Source organism: Peromyscus leucopus, chromosome 1, assembly GCF_004664715.2.
Source record: "Peromyscus leucopus breed LL Stock chromosome 1, UCI_PerLeu_2.1, whole genome shotgun sequence".
NCBI lineage: Eukaryota > Metazoa > Chordata > Mammalia > Rodentia > Cricetidae > Peromyscus > Peromyscus leucopus.
This window is the reverse complement of record NC_051063.1, coordinates 57,523,928-57,540,441: the sequence shown is the minus strand read 5'-3', so window position 1 is coordinate 57,540,441 and position 16,514 is coordinate 57,523,928. Positions and strand designations below refer to the sequence as shown.

The 16,514-nt window shown below is 40.5% G+C and overlaps 2 protein-coding genes across 2 annotated transcripts in view; both read right to left on the bottom strand.

Moving 5' to 3' along the window:
* Positions 1 to 16,514, bottom strand: part of C1H11orf80 (chromosome 1 C11orf80 homolog) — a 90,918-nt gene that overhangs the window by 41,145 nt on the left and 33,259 nt on the right. The gene's annotated exons all lie outside the window — the stretch shown is intronic.
* LOC114709130 (probable dimethyladenosine transferase) lies at positions 6,938 to 8,493 on the bottom strand. Its single transcript, XM_037208319.1, is given in 2 exon segments — positions 6,938 to 8,209; positions 8,212 to 8,493. Coding segments are annotated over 2 exon segments (939 nt in total). The 5' UTR covers positions 8,249 to 8,493; the 3' UTR covers positions 6,938 to 7,307.

Genomic DNA, 16,514 nt, shown 5'->3' with positions numbered 1-16,514 from the left:
GAATACAAGAGATGGAAGAGAGAATCTCAGGCATTGAAGATACATTAGAAAAAATAGATACACCGGTCAAAGAAAATGTTAAATCTAAAAAATTCCTGACCTAAAACATCCAGGAAATCTGGGACACTATGAAAAGACTAAACCTAAGAATAGTAGGAATAGAAGGAGAAGAATCCCAGGTCAAAGGCCCAGAAAATAATTTTACAAAATCATATAAGAAAATTTTCCTAAAAAAAAAAAAAAAAAAGAAAATTTTCCTAACCTGAAGAAGGACATGCCTATGTACCTATAAAGGTACAAGAAGCATACAGAAGACAACAAATTGTACCAAAATAGAAAGGCCACTCATTGCATACTAATCAAAACACTAAACATACAGAACAAAGAAAGAGTATTAAAAGCTGCAAAGGAAAAAGGCCAAGTCACATATAAAGGCAGAGCTATTAGTATTATCCTGACTTCTCAATGGAGACTCTAAGAGCTAGAAGGGCCAAAACAGATATCCCACAGACTCCAGGAGACCACAGATGTCAGCCCAGACTACTATACCCAGAAAAACTTCCAATCACCATAGATGGGGGAAATAATACATTCCATGATAAAGTCAAACTTAAACAATATCTATCCACAAATCCAGCCCTACAGAAGGCACTAGAAGGAAAACTCAGACTCAAGGAGGTTAACTACACACATGAAAACACAGGAAATAATCTCACACTAGCAAAATCAAAAGAAGGGAAGCGCGTGCACACGCGCGCGCGCGCGCGCGCACACACACACACACACACACACACACTACCAACAACAACAACAAAATAACAAATTAATAATCATCATTGGTTATTGATATCTCTCAGTATCAATGGACTCAATTCTCCAATAAAAAGACACGGACTAATAGAATAGAAAATGTGAAAACAGGATCCATCCTACATACAAGAAACACACTTCAACATCAAAGATGGACATTACCTCAGAGTAAAGGGTTGGAAAAATATTTTCAAAGCAAATGGAAGCAAGTTGGTGTAGTCATTCTAATATCTAACAAAATAGACTTCAAACCAAAAATAATAAAAATAGACGGGAAAGGAAAAATCTACCAAAATGATCTTTCAATTCTTAATATCCATGCCCCAAATGCAAGGGCACCTACATTTGTAAAGGAAACACTATTAAAGTTTAAATCACACTTAGACCCTCAGACATGGATAGTGAGAGACTTCAATATCTCACTCTCACCAATGGACAGGTCATCCAGACAAAAACTAAACAGAGAAATAATGGAGCTAACAGACATTATGAACCAAATGGGCCTATCAGAATCTACAGAACACTCCACCCAAACACAAAAGAATACACCTTCTGCTCAGCACCTCATGGAACATTCTCCAAAATTGATCACATACTTGGTAACAAAGCAAGTTTCAACAGATACAAGAAAATTGAAATAACCCCTGCATCCCATCAGACCACCATGGATTAAAGCTGAATTTCATCAACAACAGAAACAACAGAAGGTCTACAAACTCATGGAAACTTAACAAATCTCTACTGAATGAACACTGGGTCAAAGCAGAAAGAAAGGAAGAAATTAAAGTCTTCCTAGAAATCAATGAAAATGAATGCACAACACACTCAAATTTATGGGACACAATGAAAGCAGTGCTAAGAGGAAAGTTCATAGCACTAAGTGCCTACATACTAGCAATTTAACAAACCCTTATTCAAACTAACTAAAAGACACAGAGAGGATATCCAAATTAACAAAATCAGAAACTAAAGGGGGACATAACAAGAGACACTGAGGAAATCCAAAGAATCATTACGTCATATTTAAAAACATGTTCTCTGGGAGGTGGGGGAAGGGACTGGGAGGGGTTGAGGGAGGGGAAACCTGCAGTTGGGATGTAATGAATGTGAGAAGAATAAAATTTAAAAAAAAAATGGAAAAACAAAACTGAAAACCTGTATTCCACAAAATTGGAAAATCTAAAAGAAATGGCTAATTTTTCTCAATAGATATTACTTACCAAAGTTAAATCAAGATCATATAAACAATTTAAACAGACCTATAACCCCTAAAGAAATAGAAGCAGTCATTAAAATTCTCTTAACAACAACAACAACAAAAAAAAAACAACCCAGTGCCAGACAATTTTAGTGCACAATTCTACCAAACTTTCAAAGCAGAGCAAATGCCAATACTTCTCAAATTATTACACAAAATAGTAACAGAAGGAACATTGTCAAATTCATTTTATCAGGCTGCAGTCACCCTGATACCCAAACCACACAAAGATTCAACAAAGAATGAGAATTATAGACCAATTTCCCTCATGAACATAGATGTAAAAAACAAAACAAAACAAAACGAAAAAACACCTCAATGCTCAATAAAATACTTGCAAATAAAATCCAAGAACATATCAAAAAGATCATCCACAATGATCAAGTAGGCTTCATCCCAGAGATCCAGGGATGGTTCAACATATGAAAATCAATCACTGTAATCCACCATATAAACAAATTTAAAGAAAAAAAAACCCACATGATCATCTCATTAGATGCTGAAAAAGCCTTTGACAAAATCCAAAACCTCTTCATGATAAATGTCTTGGGGAGATCAGGGATACAAGGACATACCTAACATAATGAAGGCAATTACAGCAAGTCGACAACCAACATTAAAAAAAAAAAAAAAAAAAAAAAAAAAAAAAAAAAAAAAAAAAAAAAAAAAAAAAAAAAAAAAAAAAAACGGAGAGAAACTCAAAGCAATTCCACTAAAATCAAGGACCAGACAAGGCTGTCCACTCTCTCCATATCTACTCAATATAGTACCTGAAGTTCTAGCTGAAGCAATAAGACAACTGAAGGAGATCAAGAGAATACAAATTGGAAAGGAAGAAATCAAAGTATTGTTATTTGCATATGATATGATAGTATACATAAGTGTGGTGGTTTGAATAGATATGGCCCCCATAGACTCATGTGTTTAAATGTTTGGCCTATAGGGAAATAGCACTATTAGGAGGTATGGCCTTATTGGAGTAGGTGTGGCCTTGTTGGAGGAAGTATGTCACTATGGAAGTGGGCTTTGAGTTCTCATACATGCTCAAGCCACACCCAGTGTGACCATTCACTTCCTGTTGCCTGCAGATCAAGATGTAGAACTCTCAGCTACCTCTCCAGCACCATGTCTGCTTGCATGCTGCCTTGCTTCCCACCATGACAATAATGGACTGAACCTCTGAGACTGTAAGCCAGTCTCAAATGTTTTCCTTCATTAGAGTTGCCATGGTCATGATGTCTCCTCATAGCACTAGAAAACCTAAGACAATAAGTGACCCCAAAAATTCTACCAGGGAACTCCTGCAGCTGACAAACACCTATAGTGAAGTGGCTGGATACAAGATTAACTAAAAAGAAAAAAATCAGAGCCGGGCTGTGGTAACACATGCCTTTAATCCCAGCACTCGGGAGGCAGAGCCAGGAGGATCTCTGTGAGTTCAAGGCCAGCCTGGTCTACAGAGCGAGAGCCAGGACAGGCTCCAAAACTACAGAGAAACTCTGTCTCGAAAAACCAAAAAAAGAAAAAAGAAAAAAATCAGTAGCCTTTCTATACAGATGACAAAAGAACCAAGAAATCAGGAAGACAACATCCTTCACAATAACCACAAATAATATAAAATATCTTGGGGTAACTCTAACCAAGCAAGTGAAAGACTTGTATGACAAGAACTTCAAGTCCTTGAAGAAAGAAACTGAAGAAGATATCAGAAGATGGAAAGATCTCCCATTCTCATAGATCAGAAGGATTAACAATAGTAAAATGGCCATCCTACCAAAAGCAATCTACAGGTTGAACACAATTCCCATCAAAATTCCAACCCAATTCTATACAGACCTTGAAAGAACAATACTCAACTTCATATGAAAACAAACAAACAAACCAGGATAGCTAAAACAATCCTGTATAATAAAAGAACTTCCAGAGGTATCACCATCCCTGATTTCAAGCTGTACTACAGGGCTATAATAATAAAAACTGTGGGTCTGGAGAGATGGCTTAGTGGTTAAGAGCACTGACTGCTCTTCCAGAGGACCCGGGTTCAATTCCCAACACCCACATGGCAGATCACAATGGCCTGTAACTCCAGTCTCAGGGGACCCGACAAAAATATAGTCATAAAAACCGCATAGTATTAGCATACAGACAGGTTGATCAATGAAATTAAATCAAAGACCCAGATTTAAAGCTGCACACCCATGGACACCTGATTTTTTGATAGAAGCCAGAAATACACAGTGGAAAAAAAGAAACATCTTCAGCAAATGGTGCTGGTCTAACTGGTAGTCAGCATGTAGAAGGATGCAAATAGATCCATATCTATCACCCTGTACAAAACTCAAGTCAAAGTGAATCAAAGACCTTAACATAAAACCAGATACACTGAACCTAAGAGAAGAAAAAGTTGGGAATATCCTTGAACACATTGGCACAGGAGATAACTTCCTGAACAGAATACCACTGTGTGGGCATTAAGATCAACAATTATAAGTGGGACCTCATGAAACTGAAAAGCTTCTGTAAAGCAAAGGACACCATCAATAGGACAAAATGGCAGCCTACAGAATGGGAAAAGATTTTTACCAACTCCATATCTGGCAGAGTGCTAATGTCCAAAATACATAAAGAACTCAAGAAACTAAATATCAAAAAACCAAATAAACCAACTAAAAACTGGGGTACAAATCTAAACAGAATTATCAACAGAGGAATCTCAAATGGATGAGAAATGCTTAAAGAAATGTTCAACATTCTTAGCTATCAGAGAAATGCAAATCAAAACTACTTTGAGATTCCATCTTACATCTGTTAGAATGGCTAAGATCAAAAACACAAGTGACAGCTCATGCTGGAGAGGATGTGGATCAAGGAGAACACTCCTCCACTGCTGGTGGGAGTATAAACTTGTACAGCCACTATGGAAATTAATATGATGGTTCCTCAGAAAACTGGGAATGAATCTACCTCAAGACCCAGCTATACTACTCCTTGGCATATAGGATGTTCCATCCTACCACAAGGACACTTGCTCAATTATGTTCATAACAGCTTTATTCATGATAGCCAGAAACTGGAAACAACCCTAGATGTCCCTCAAAGGATAAAGAAAACGTGGTACATTTATGCAATGGAGTATTGCTCAGCTGTTAAAAACAATGACATCATGAATTTTGCAGGCAAATGGATGGAACTAGAAAAAAAATCCTAAATGAGGTAACCCAGACTCAAAAAGACAAACATGGTATGTACTCACTTATAAGTGGACATTAACTGTTAAGTAAAGGATAATCATGCTACAATCCACAGACCCAGAGAGGCTAAGTAACAAGGAGGGCTCAAGGGAGATACATGATCTCCCTGGGAAGGGGAGATAGAATAGATTTTGCTGGTGGAATGGGGTTAGGTGGGGATGGAAACAGGAGGGATCAGGCATAGGATGAGGGAGAGACGACTGGAATTGAGGGGTGATATAGAAACAGTGCAGTGGAAATTCCCTGAAACCTATGAGAGTGACCCTAGCGAAGAAGTAATGGGGGATATGGAGCCTAACTAGCCATCTTCTATAATCAGGCAAGGCTCCCAGTGGTGGAATTTGGACATCAACCCAGTCACAAAACCTTGGATCTCCAATCTGTCCAGCCTGTAAAATGTGCTAAGGTAAAATCGGTGTCCAGCCCAATTGTCATCAGAGAGGCATTATCCAGCAACTGATGGGAGCAGATGTAGAGACCCATATCCAAACACTAGGGGGAACCAGGGGAACCCCACAGGAGAGAGGATGGAAGGATTATAGGAGCTAGAGGGGTCAAGGACACCGTGAGAACACAACCCACAGAATCAACTAAGCAGGGTTCATAGGGACTCATAGAGACAGAAGCAACAATCATGGACCCTTTATGGGTTTGGGTTAGGTCCTCTGCATATATTTTATGGTTGTGTAGCTTGGTGTTCTGGTGGGACTCCTAACAGCTGGTGAAGGGCTCTAGCCTAAACATGGCAAACATGGCTCTGGCAGGTCTTGTCCTTCCCTCTCTTCTGCCTTGCTAAACCATTAGATTAGCTAAAGTTAGCCACCAAGGTCCATTCCCTTAGTTGGCCACTTCCTCCTCCTGAGGCCAACTACCAAGGGTCCATCGATCAAATGTATTGAAGTCCAGCAATCAAAAACCCCTTTTGGCTACCTGAATTAACATGCCCAATCAAGATTAACCAATTCATCCTAACACAGAGTTTTCCCTTTTCCCATTATAAACTCATTTGCCTATGGGCCACATCTGACTCCTTTCTATTCAGAGGCAGTCCTTTGTCCCTCTGGGGCAAATATTCCTTCCTCCTCTTCCTTGTTCCCTTCCCCTTCTTCCTAGTCCTATCTTCTGTCTTTGTCTCTTTTTTTTTTTTTATAAATAAAACAGCTAATTATTAAAATATATAAACAGCATTTATCTTCAATCTGACAAATTTTAAATAGCTTAAAAAGAAACACCAGGTACTAGAATTTTAATTATCCAAGAGTAAGTAACGAACAGCCAAGAGCTTACAGTTGTGGGAAAATAGCTGTTATTTTAAAACGCTGAAAACTAAAACTAATAAAGCCCATTTGATTTACAAACTTCTCTGGGATTTTTCTAAATCTGAAATTTGTAGATCTTATCTCCCCTAAGAAAATGGACTTGACATGATTTTATAGTTAATTTCTTTCTAAGCTTCTGCATTTCAGAGGTAGTCAGTCATACATAGAACATGCTTTCACTGTGTAACTGCAGCAGACTCTAGCTTACCCAGAACTGTAATGTTGTCTGTGTTGCAATAGGTCATCTAACAAAGAAGGCATTAATACATGGAAATTCCATAGAATGAAATGTAAAAGAAAGTCATGTTAAGTAACTTACTATACATGTGAACAAGGAGGAATATTGGGGGAATCTGTGACTAGTTGACAGAGTAAGCTGCAGGCCTAAAGTAGGCCTCACAGTCCATAACACAGTGAATAAAGTAACATCTTTATACAATAAATTGTTTGAAAGTTTAAGTGTATGGTTGTGCATATCTGCAGCTTTTGAACTTGAAAACTGTTACATGTATACTGAACCCTGACCTTTGTAGCATATTTAAAATACTTAACAACAAACAAAAAAAAAAATACGTAGAATCAACCACTTTTAACATACAGGATAATAATATAAGGAATTATAATTTCATTTTTTTTTTCTTGGTCTTGAAAAAAAATGTTTTCAAATGGCTAGGAAAAGTGGATACCTTCTGCATTGAATCCATGTAGCAACCTGATAAAGTCATCTATGTCCATGGAACGGGCCCCTTTTTCACTAAAACCTGTGCTGGTTAGGATTTGCTGTATTTTATCTGCTATACTGAAATCTTCTGGTATTACAGTATTATGGACTGAACAGTGAATTCTGTAGTTTCTTTCCAACAGCTGTTGTACTGCGCTTGATTTGAATGCAGCAGATAGAGTCTTGTTCTTCTGAACAAAAGTGATCCTTACTAAGCCATCCCATTCCTGAAAGTTGATAGTTGGTGGCGGATTCTTAGGTTCTATCCTTACAATGCTGGACTCCACCTTGGGGGGTGGTCTGAAGTTATTCTTCCCCACCTTCATTAGATGGTCCACATGTGCTAAAAGCTGTGTATTAATGGAGAGTCTACAGTACAGTTTATCTCCAGGTTTTGCAACCAAACCAAGAGCAAATTCTCTTTGAAACATAAGTATAGCAGATCTGAAAAATGGCCGGTGAAGCAACAACTTGAAGACAAAGGGAGAGGAAGTCTGATAAGGCAAGTTTGCCACACAAGCATCAAAGAACGGCAAATCCAGTTTCAATACATCTCCCACCAGGACCTGGAGTTTGCTGGCCAGAGGCGTGCCCTGAACTCTTTTGTGAAGTTCAGCTACTAGCCTTGGATCAAGTTCACAGGCAACTACCTTTTTGGCCTTTTCTAACAGCTTGACAGTCATGTTTCCAGTCCCAGGCCCAACTTCCAGCACCACATCAGTAGGTCTTAAGGCAGCCTTATCAATAATGCTGTTTACAATTAGAGGATTTTTCAAAATGCACTGCCCAATCCCTGTGTTGAACATGAGTCCTCTGGCCCTCTTCAGCTCCCAGTGCTGCTCCTGCCGCTCCGCCTGCGGCCACTCGCTGCGAACTTGGCCTTTGGCATCTTCTCAGGAGTGCCAGGGCAAGTGAAAGAAGCGAGCGCGTGGAAGTTGCCGACAGCGCTGTCACTATCAAAGCCCTGTCTTTGTCTCTTATTCCCTACCCCTTTTCCCTCCGGGGCAAATCAATCTCCTTTGTGCTGAGAACTTGATCTTGGAGTATCTTGTGCCTACATAGGTCCTTTCAGTGGGAATGGGGGATGTCTTTGACTCTGTTGCCTGTACTTGGGACCCTTTTCCTCCTACTGGATTGCCTTGTCCAGCCTTGATATGAGGGTTTGTGCCTAGTCTTACTGTAACTTGTTATGCCATATTTGGTTGATATCCCTGGGAGGCCTGCCCTTTCTTTGAAGGGAAACAGAGGAGGAGTGGATCTGGGGGAGAGGGAAAAGTGAGAGGGGGACTGGAAGGAGTGGAGGGAGAGGAAACTGAGGTCAAGATGTAATACATGAGAGAAGGATTTTTAAAAAGTGAATTTTAAGGACAGTTTTTGGATGGCTATCCACGGAGAAATAACTTGGAAAATGAGAAAAGTACAAAAAAAATAGAATATTGGGAATTGACACAGGCAGGAAACCTACTTCATGAACTTCAAGGGACAGATGAATCAATGGTCAACATAAACTTACAATGTCAAAACTACTTTTTGGAACATAGCTGAAGTAATTAAGATTGGAGATGAGAAAAGTAATTCTGTCTTCACTGTCTAATGTGCTTTGGGATGATCTGTATTAAGAAGCTGAAGGGAAGGGCTGGGGAGATGGGCAGTCAGTAAACTAAGTGACTTGTAAACATGAGGATGGATGTTCTATAGCAGTTTCCTGGAGACGAAAACTGCATGGAATAAGATTGTACAGGGGATCTCCTTAAAACAGAGGTAAAACAACTCAAAATAGCTCCAGGAATTCCCTGAAACTGATCAGATGCACTAGGCTCCTTTCTCCCCAAGAATAGACAAAGACTACTGAGAGTCACCCTCGGACTAGCACAGTGACCTGGGAAATCAGAGACCAGCAAGCATTCTGAAAGAAACAGAAACCAGCTGAGCTGCCTGGGAGAGGTTTAGGATAACTGAGCCACCTGGTAAGGACACTCTCCAAACAGTTGAGCTGCCTACAGGCTGTGCTAAGAGCTCCAAGTTTCCAGTTTTTTTTTTTTTTTTGAGCTGTCACTCATGTTAGGGTAGGCTTTGGTGATGTGACTGTTTTAGAGTCATTTTTGCTCCTGTAAATAACCCTTTGCTCATATTTCTGTAAGTAACCCCAATAAAACTCATTGGTTCACCAAGGTTGGACATTTACTGTATCCTTACTTGGGTCTGTTCTGGATTCCCTGTCTGGTGTGAGTAGATAGATGTTTGTGTATTGCACCTCTCCATGAAAAGTGGCCAATAGGGACATGACAAAACTAAATATGAGTTAGGGAAGAGTGAATGTGTAGTCCTGGCTATGGATAGCAAAAGGCATCTATGATAGAATGCTGTGGGATGTCTTTCTGTATGCTGTGAATATGTGTTACTCCCATTGGCTGATAAATAAAGTTGCACTGGCCTATGGCAGGGCAGGATGGAGCTGGTGGTAAAATCCAAGAGAGAGTGAAAGGAGAAGAGAGTAAAGGGAGATACAAAACCACCATCCAAGGAGCAACATGTAATAGGACACAGGTAAAGCCATGGAACAAGTGTCAATACATAGATTAATAGTTATAAGTTGAGTTAAGTTATAAGTGCTAGCTAATAAGAAGCCTGAGCCGTAGGCCATACAGTTTGTAAATAATATAAACCTCTGTGTGTTTACTTGGGACCAAGCAGCTGCAGGACTTGGGTGGGAGAGATTCATCCCAACCATGGGGCTGAGCGGACCTGAGAAACATGGGACCTTGGGGCTTGATGTGACCAGAGAAACTTCCAGCAACAATAGAACTATACAGGTGAAGACAACCAAGCCTGTCGCAAGGGTAGGTAATTATCCCCCATCCTTGTACATTTTGTAGGGTACACTTCCTGAAAGCAAAGGTTATGCTAGGGGTGGAGATGGTTTGCCCAGCCTGAATGACAACAGCTATGGCTACAGTGCCAACCAAGGGTCAAATATTGAATACAGAGAACCATCAGGTACAGCAGAGGTGAACAGGGCCAAGTTCCTCCTTGGCCTTGGATAGAGCTGAGAAGCCTGAGTCAGGCCCACTGAGTTCATCAAGGGAGGAAAAATACAGGGAAGCTCTGTGGAAGAACTCGAGGATATGGAAATGTAATGGCTCACAGGAATGACTGAGGAGTAAAGAGAGCTAATTAAGTTACCGCCTCCTCTCCCTGCTATTCTATCCAACCTTGATCTGTGGAGGAAGCTATTTATACAAATGGATGGAACCTTTCCATGTTATATTAGACCTTGTTGTTTTCGACTTTAGTATCTTCTTAGTTGTGAACTTTGGGGATGCTCAAGCAGATGACAACAGACTTTCAGAGTGATTCACCAAGGTTATCTTTGTAACCCCACTATTTACTATGGGTTAGTAGTTCAAGATGTTGCCTTGTCCTGTCTGTCTTCTGGAAAAGTTCTGCTATACATATGACATAGTGCTAACCTCTCAGTGCTTTGCTAATTGGAAAGCCATTGGAGAGACATGTGAGTGCACCTAAAGAAGCGAGCACGAGGCATTAGTTCACAAAGAGTAAACAAGGATATTTTGCCAAGAGAAGCAACAGATGCTCCCAAAAACCATAAGGTTGATTGAAACTCCCAGTGCCATGGGTTGGTTACCTCCCTAGGGGTTGTTGGCTGAGGAGCCATGGTTGCTGGTTGCATCCAGAACTGAATGGAAGAACCTATTGCTGAAGACATTGTACATGTCAGTTGCAGAATTTGGAGAAATAAAGCTAGGACTAGGCCCAAAATGTCCCTTTCCCCGTGAGCTAGCTCTTATAGTGCCAGAAGTTGCTACTAGGGATACTGGGGAGGATTAAGGCCAAACACCCTCCTTAAATGTGGATCCTGCATGCTTCATTATTGAAGTGCCAGGTGAGCTGTGCCAGCTAGAGCAAGTGTGGAACAAATGGAAATGGACACAACCAACTTTCTGATTGGACTTAAGGGTGGAGTGTTGTGTGGCAGTTCCATTCGAGACTGAAACACTCCATAAAGAATAAAGCTGTTGAAAGTCACTCTTAGACAAGATGAGCAACCTGAAACAGAAAACAGCTGAGTTGCCTGGGAGAGGTTTAGGATAACACCCCTCGTAAGGACACTCTCCAACCAGTTGAGCTACCTGCAGGCTGTGCAGTGAGCTCCAGGATTCCAGCTTTTGTGAGGTGTCCCCGTGCTGTGATGGGCCTTGGTGATGCAGCTGTTTTTGGGTAATTTCTGTTCCTGTAAGTAACCCCTTACCCACTACTAAGAAGTCTAGGATTTCTTGTGCTTATAAGCAGAGTTGATTAAATAGAAACCACAGTTCTGCAGTTTACATATCATAGTCACATCCTTCATTTAAAAATGATTACTAGAGCTGGGCAGCGGTAGCACATGCCTTTAATTCCAGCACATAAGAGGCACAGGCAGGAGGATCTCTGTGAGTCTGGAGCCAGCCTGGTTTATAGAGCGAGCTCCAGGATAGTCAGAGCTACACAGAGAAACTCTGTCTCAAAAAAAATGTTTAGTATAGAATGTTTAAATGGTAGACAAGCAATGGTATTTTAAAATCATTTTCTGTACTTGATACTTGCAAAACAAGTTCTTGAAACAATTTTAAATCTTTGAACCTTGGTAATTACAGGGTGTATCACAAAGCAGGCTGATTACATCTAACAGTAAGGCAACTAAATAAGTAAAATTCACCAAACAGATCTAAAAAAGAGGCTACAATTAATAATGATGGCTACCATTTACTCAGCACATGCTACAGGCCAAGAGTTAAGAGGAAGCAGGAATATTCACATTTTATAAAGAGGATCATGAAACTCTAAGTTAAAATATTTGTTCAAGTTCACACACAGGTAGATAAATGGCATCACTGGGATTCAAACCTGTATCTGTCTCTCTCCAGAGCCCACACTCCACTACATGGTGCTATCTCTCTAAGAATGTCCATTTTTTTGTGAATATAGCAATATATACTCCACTATTTTTCATGGAAAATGACAAGTAATGCCTACATGTGACTATTCAATATTATATTTATTTATTCACTCACAAAATACTAACATAAATTATTTGCATATATGGGCCTATAGAAATAAAACAACCTACAAAGTAAAAAGGTCCATAGTTCTAAGAGAAATAAGTAATTCATATGACAATGTAAAAAGTTTTGTAATTTAGACATATGAGGTTCTAAAGAAACACAAAACAGGTACTATGTCTAAATCAGATGAGAACACCAAGCAAGTTACATCAGGTCCGCAGAGAATAGTATATTGTTCCCTTTAAGAGCTGGTCACAGGCTGGAGGCTGCACTCTGCTGTGGTTGGTAAAGGATCCTAAGATGTGTAGGATGTAAACTTGCCCAAAAGCCATACACTGGGTAGCTTTGGGAGGAATCATACCCTGAAACCAAAAGACAATTGTAAACTCCCTGAATATCTGGAATGAGACCCTCCACTCTAGGCTGACTACTCTGAGAAATCACCAGTGATTGACTGGGCTTACTACAAGCCAATGTGGCCAAGGCCAGATTGGTAAATGGTTTTGAAAAGATGTTTAATGCCCTGAAGATTCCTGTGCCCAGAGATAAATATAATATCCTTGTGGACAATGAAGGAAAAGAGGATGTGCAGAGCTGTGCCGAGTTCATGTGTGAACTGAAGGTCATGATCCAGGAATATGAGAAGTAGCTTGAAAAAGTGAAGAATATAATTCTTCTAATTGGATGGTCATAAGTCTTCTCAGAAATCAAGTTAGACAAGAAATATCCCTATTGGCCTCACCAGCAGGAGACAGGAATAGACAGACAGTAAAGCCTTTTACACGTTTGTCAGAACCTCAATACCCCAGGTCTGGCCTTACTTAAGGGCTATTATGAAAAACAGATACTTCCAGCCCTGGGGAACAGAAACCACTGTTTAGCGGAGTGTGGTGGCACACTTCTGTAATACCAGCACTGGGAAGGTAGGGGCAAGAGGATAAGAAGTTCAAGATTATCCTCAAAATTGAGGCCAGTTTGTGCTACCTGAGACATTTTTAAAAAAAAAGGTATGTCTGATTATGTACTAGATGTTCTTTTTAAAAGCTTTTTTTTTTTTTACTGGTATTTAGTAATTATACATAATGATGTGTTTCACTATGACATCTTCATATAGGTATATGGTGTATTTTGATCATAGTCATCCCTGTTACCATTTCTTATCCCCTTTCGGGCCCCTTCCCTTTCCCATCCCTCTTCTATCCCTAATCCCCCTTCAATGTTCATGTCTTTTAAAAAAGTGAACCAATGAATTTACTAACAGTTATACACAGAAGTATCATAATGAACCACTGCCTATACTACCAAAGAAAATGTCTCTCTCCCTTACCCAGCCACCATTAACTACTTATAGATCCTCAGGGAGGAGTGGGACCTTGTGTGCCCTGTTTATAAGTTTATTTATTTATTTATTTGGCTTTTGTTTGTTTTGCTGTTTTTGAAACAGGGTTTCTCTGGAAGGATCTACGCTTGCTGTGCAGTATGCTTTGATCTAGCAAGGAGGAGGTCTTTTGCCCCACCCCTTGGCATTGTTATAAGAAGCCCTTTTGAAGAGACAGAAGGAACCAGTGGATTTTGATCCAGGCCCTCCTGAAGCTATCCTGTGTTTCTGTCTGTCTCCTCTCTGCTATCTTTCTATCTAAAAGTTTCTTATTCCTCTCTCCTCCTCATAGGAACCCTTTAAAAGGTGGGAGCTGGCCTCCCACAGATGGCACCAGAACTAGGGACTTACTTGGGTGCAGAGGAAGTAAGTGAGAGTAGGAAAACCCTACGGAAGCAGTTGGACATGTCCAGTTTTGTATGAAAAGGTTAAGGTGGTGATATTTTATTCTTCAGGAGCAAAAACTGCACATAGAAAAATAAGGCTGTAGCAAGTATCCATCTAGGTTTCTCTCTCTGTCTCTCTGTCTCTCTCTGTCTCTCTCAATTTCTATCTATTAAATTAGGAAAAAATATAGGGCTTAGGTATAGTAATATTGTGTAGGAAGAAACTTAGGGTAAGAGTAGAATTTCCCTAGTGCTGGACCTGAAAACAGCATCCAGGAACAAGCAGTCACTGTGGACTTAGCAGTCTGAGAAAGAAAAGCCGAAATGGGGCAGGGAAATAGTAAGCAGATGTTTGTATATTCACTTGTAGAAAGTCTGAAAACTGGGGGAGTTAAGGTAGAATTGCAACAAGTACAGAGGTTCTTGGAGTTTGTAGAGGAACTGTGCCCTTGGTTTTCCAACTATGGGACTCTGGACACAGACTCCTGGGGGAGAATCAGAGTTGAATTGCAAAAATATGATTAGGAATATGGGCCAGAAAAGATTCCCATGGAAGCTTTTGGCCTGTGGACATTAATTCAGGACAGCTTAGATCTAAGCCTTGAGTGGTGGGGGGAATTTTTCCCTGAGGCAGACACAGGTAAGACAAAACCCTCCATTCCACTGACAGTGCCACTAGATGAGAACACTTTTACATCATTCAATCAGGGTCAGCTCCCTTTGGGCCACGAGGCAGAGTTTAAGGAACAGAAGTCTTGGGATGAGGCAAGGGAGGAACTAAAGGGCTTGAAAAACTTAATAACTTCTCTTTCTCAACAACTGGAAGCCCTTCAGGTCTCTCCTGCCCAGGTCTCTCTTCCTTCTGTAGGGGCGGAATTAGACTCACCTGACGAGTCATCTATCAGAATAGGAAAGCCTCAGATAATTTCCCGGGTTTAGAAACCTCCCATAACATGATAAACCCTGGCTACCAGCGCTGTGTCTCTCTTCAAGCCAGTATTCAGGAGGCAGCTAGCAGAGAGAAAGAGGTACAAGGCCTTCAAATATTCCCCGTAATTGAACAGCCTGACACCCAGGGTAATATAGTGTGAGAGAAACCACAGCTCATTGCAGCTGTGTTTCCTCCTGGAGCCAGGGCTGCTTGAGAGCTGTGGCTCATAGAAGCAGGAGGAACCTTGAGCCCCTGGGGTGAGAGGCAGTTGAGAGTGCTTGGGCCTCAGGACTGGGATTGAAAACACCTGACCAGAGCTAACAGCCCAACTCAAGCAGTTTCTGTTTACTGGCTGTGCAGAAAGCTTTCTGAAAGTAGCTCTGTAGCAGCTTAGTTACTATGACAACCACCTGCGCCCTAGGGCAGCTCTCCTAGGGAAAGCTAACTGAAAGTGCTGCTGTAATTGAGAGTGAAGTTTCAGTAACGTTTGTTTGAACTTAGTTGATTCAGGGGAACTGCAATGAATTTGGGTGAAGGGACTGCCCCTCCCCCAGCTGGTGACCATCTGCCACTGGGCACACTTCCGCAAGCTCCAGAATGGCTAGAAAGACCTGGTGGGGAAGGTGGCTTGGTGGGGTACAACATCATCCCAAGTGTTACAACCCCCTGGCTGCAGCACTTACCAAATCCTGGAATCAAGGGAGCTGGATACAAAGACTCTAGAGCCACTGTTGAATTAGGCTCTGATTTCAAACTTTCAGGGGAACTATAAGACTGTTATTAGAACTGACTTTTCTGAGCTTTTGCAAATCTCAGAAATGAAACAGTTTTGAGTTTGCCTACAATTTTAACTGTGGTGACTCATGATTCATGTACTCTCTGTCTTGTTTGAAGAAAATGTAAATAGTTCTGTTAAGAGATCTTTTTTAGATGTTTGCTAAAGTTTGTAAAGTAGTCCTATAGAGAGTTTGCTTTTTAATGTAAGAATTATAAATATGTCTAGTAATATTCATGCTAGTTATAAATATGTCTAGTAATATTCATACTAAAATTATGTTAATCTGTTGATATTTATTAACCATGGCTTGGTGAAGCTAAGGAAATCTAAGTTTGATGCAGTTGCATCAGGAGTTTATTGATTTATTTGATGCATTTTCATCAAGAGTTTATTGAATTAAAAAAGGGCTTGGCACATCTAAGGCTGTTATAGACATCTTAGACCCATCCAAAAAGGACATTCCATCTTGGTCATCTTCTACTCCTTTAATGGGAGGTGTGGCAGCCATAGGAATTGCTGTGGTTGTTCCAACTTCTTGCAAGCTCTTAGTAGGGACCTCAGTCAGAGCCAAGTTAAGCACTGTACTGCCAGAGGCTGGTAGTCAGGCACAGGCAACGTT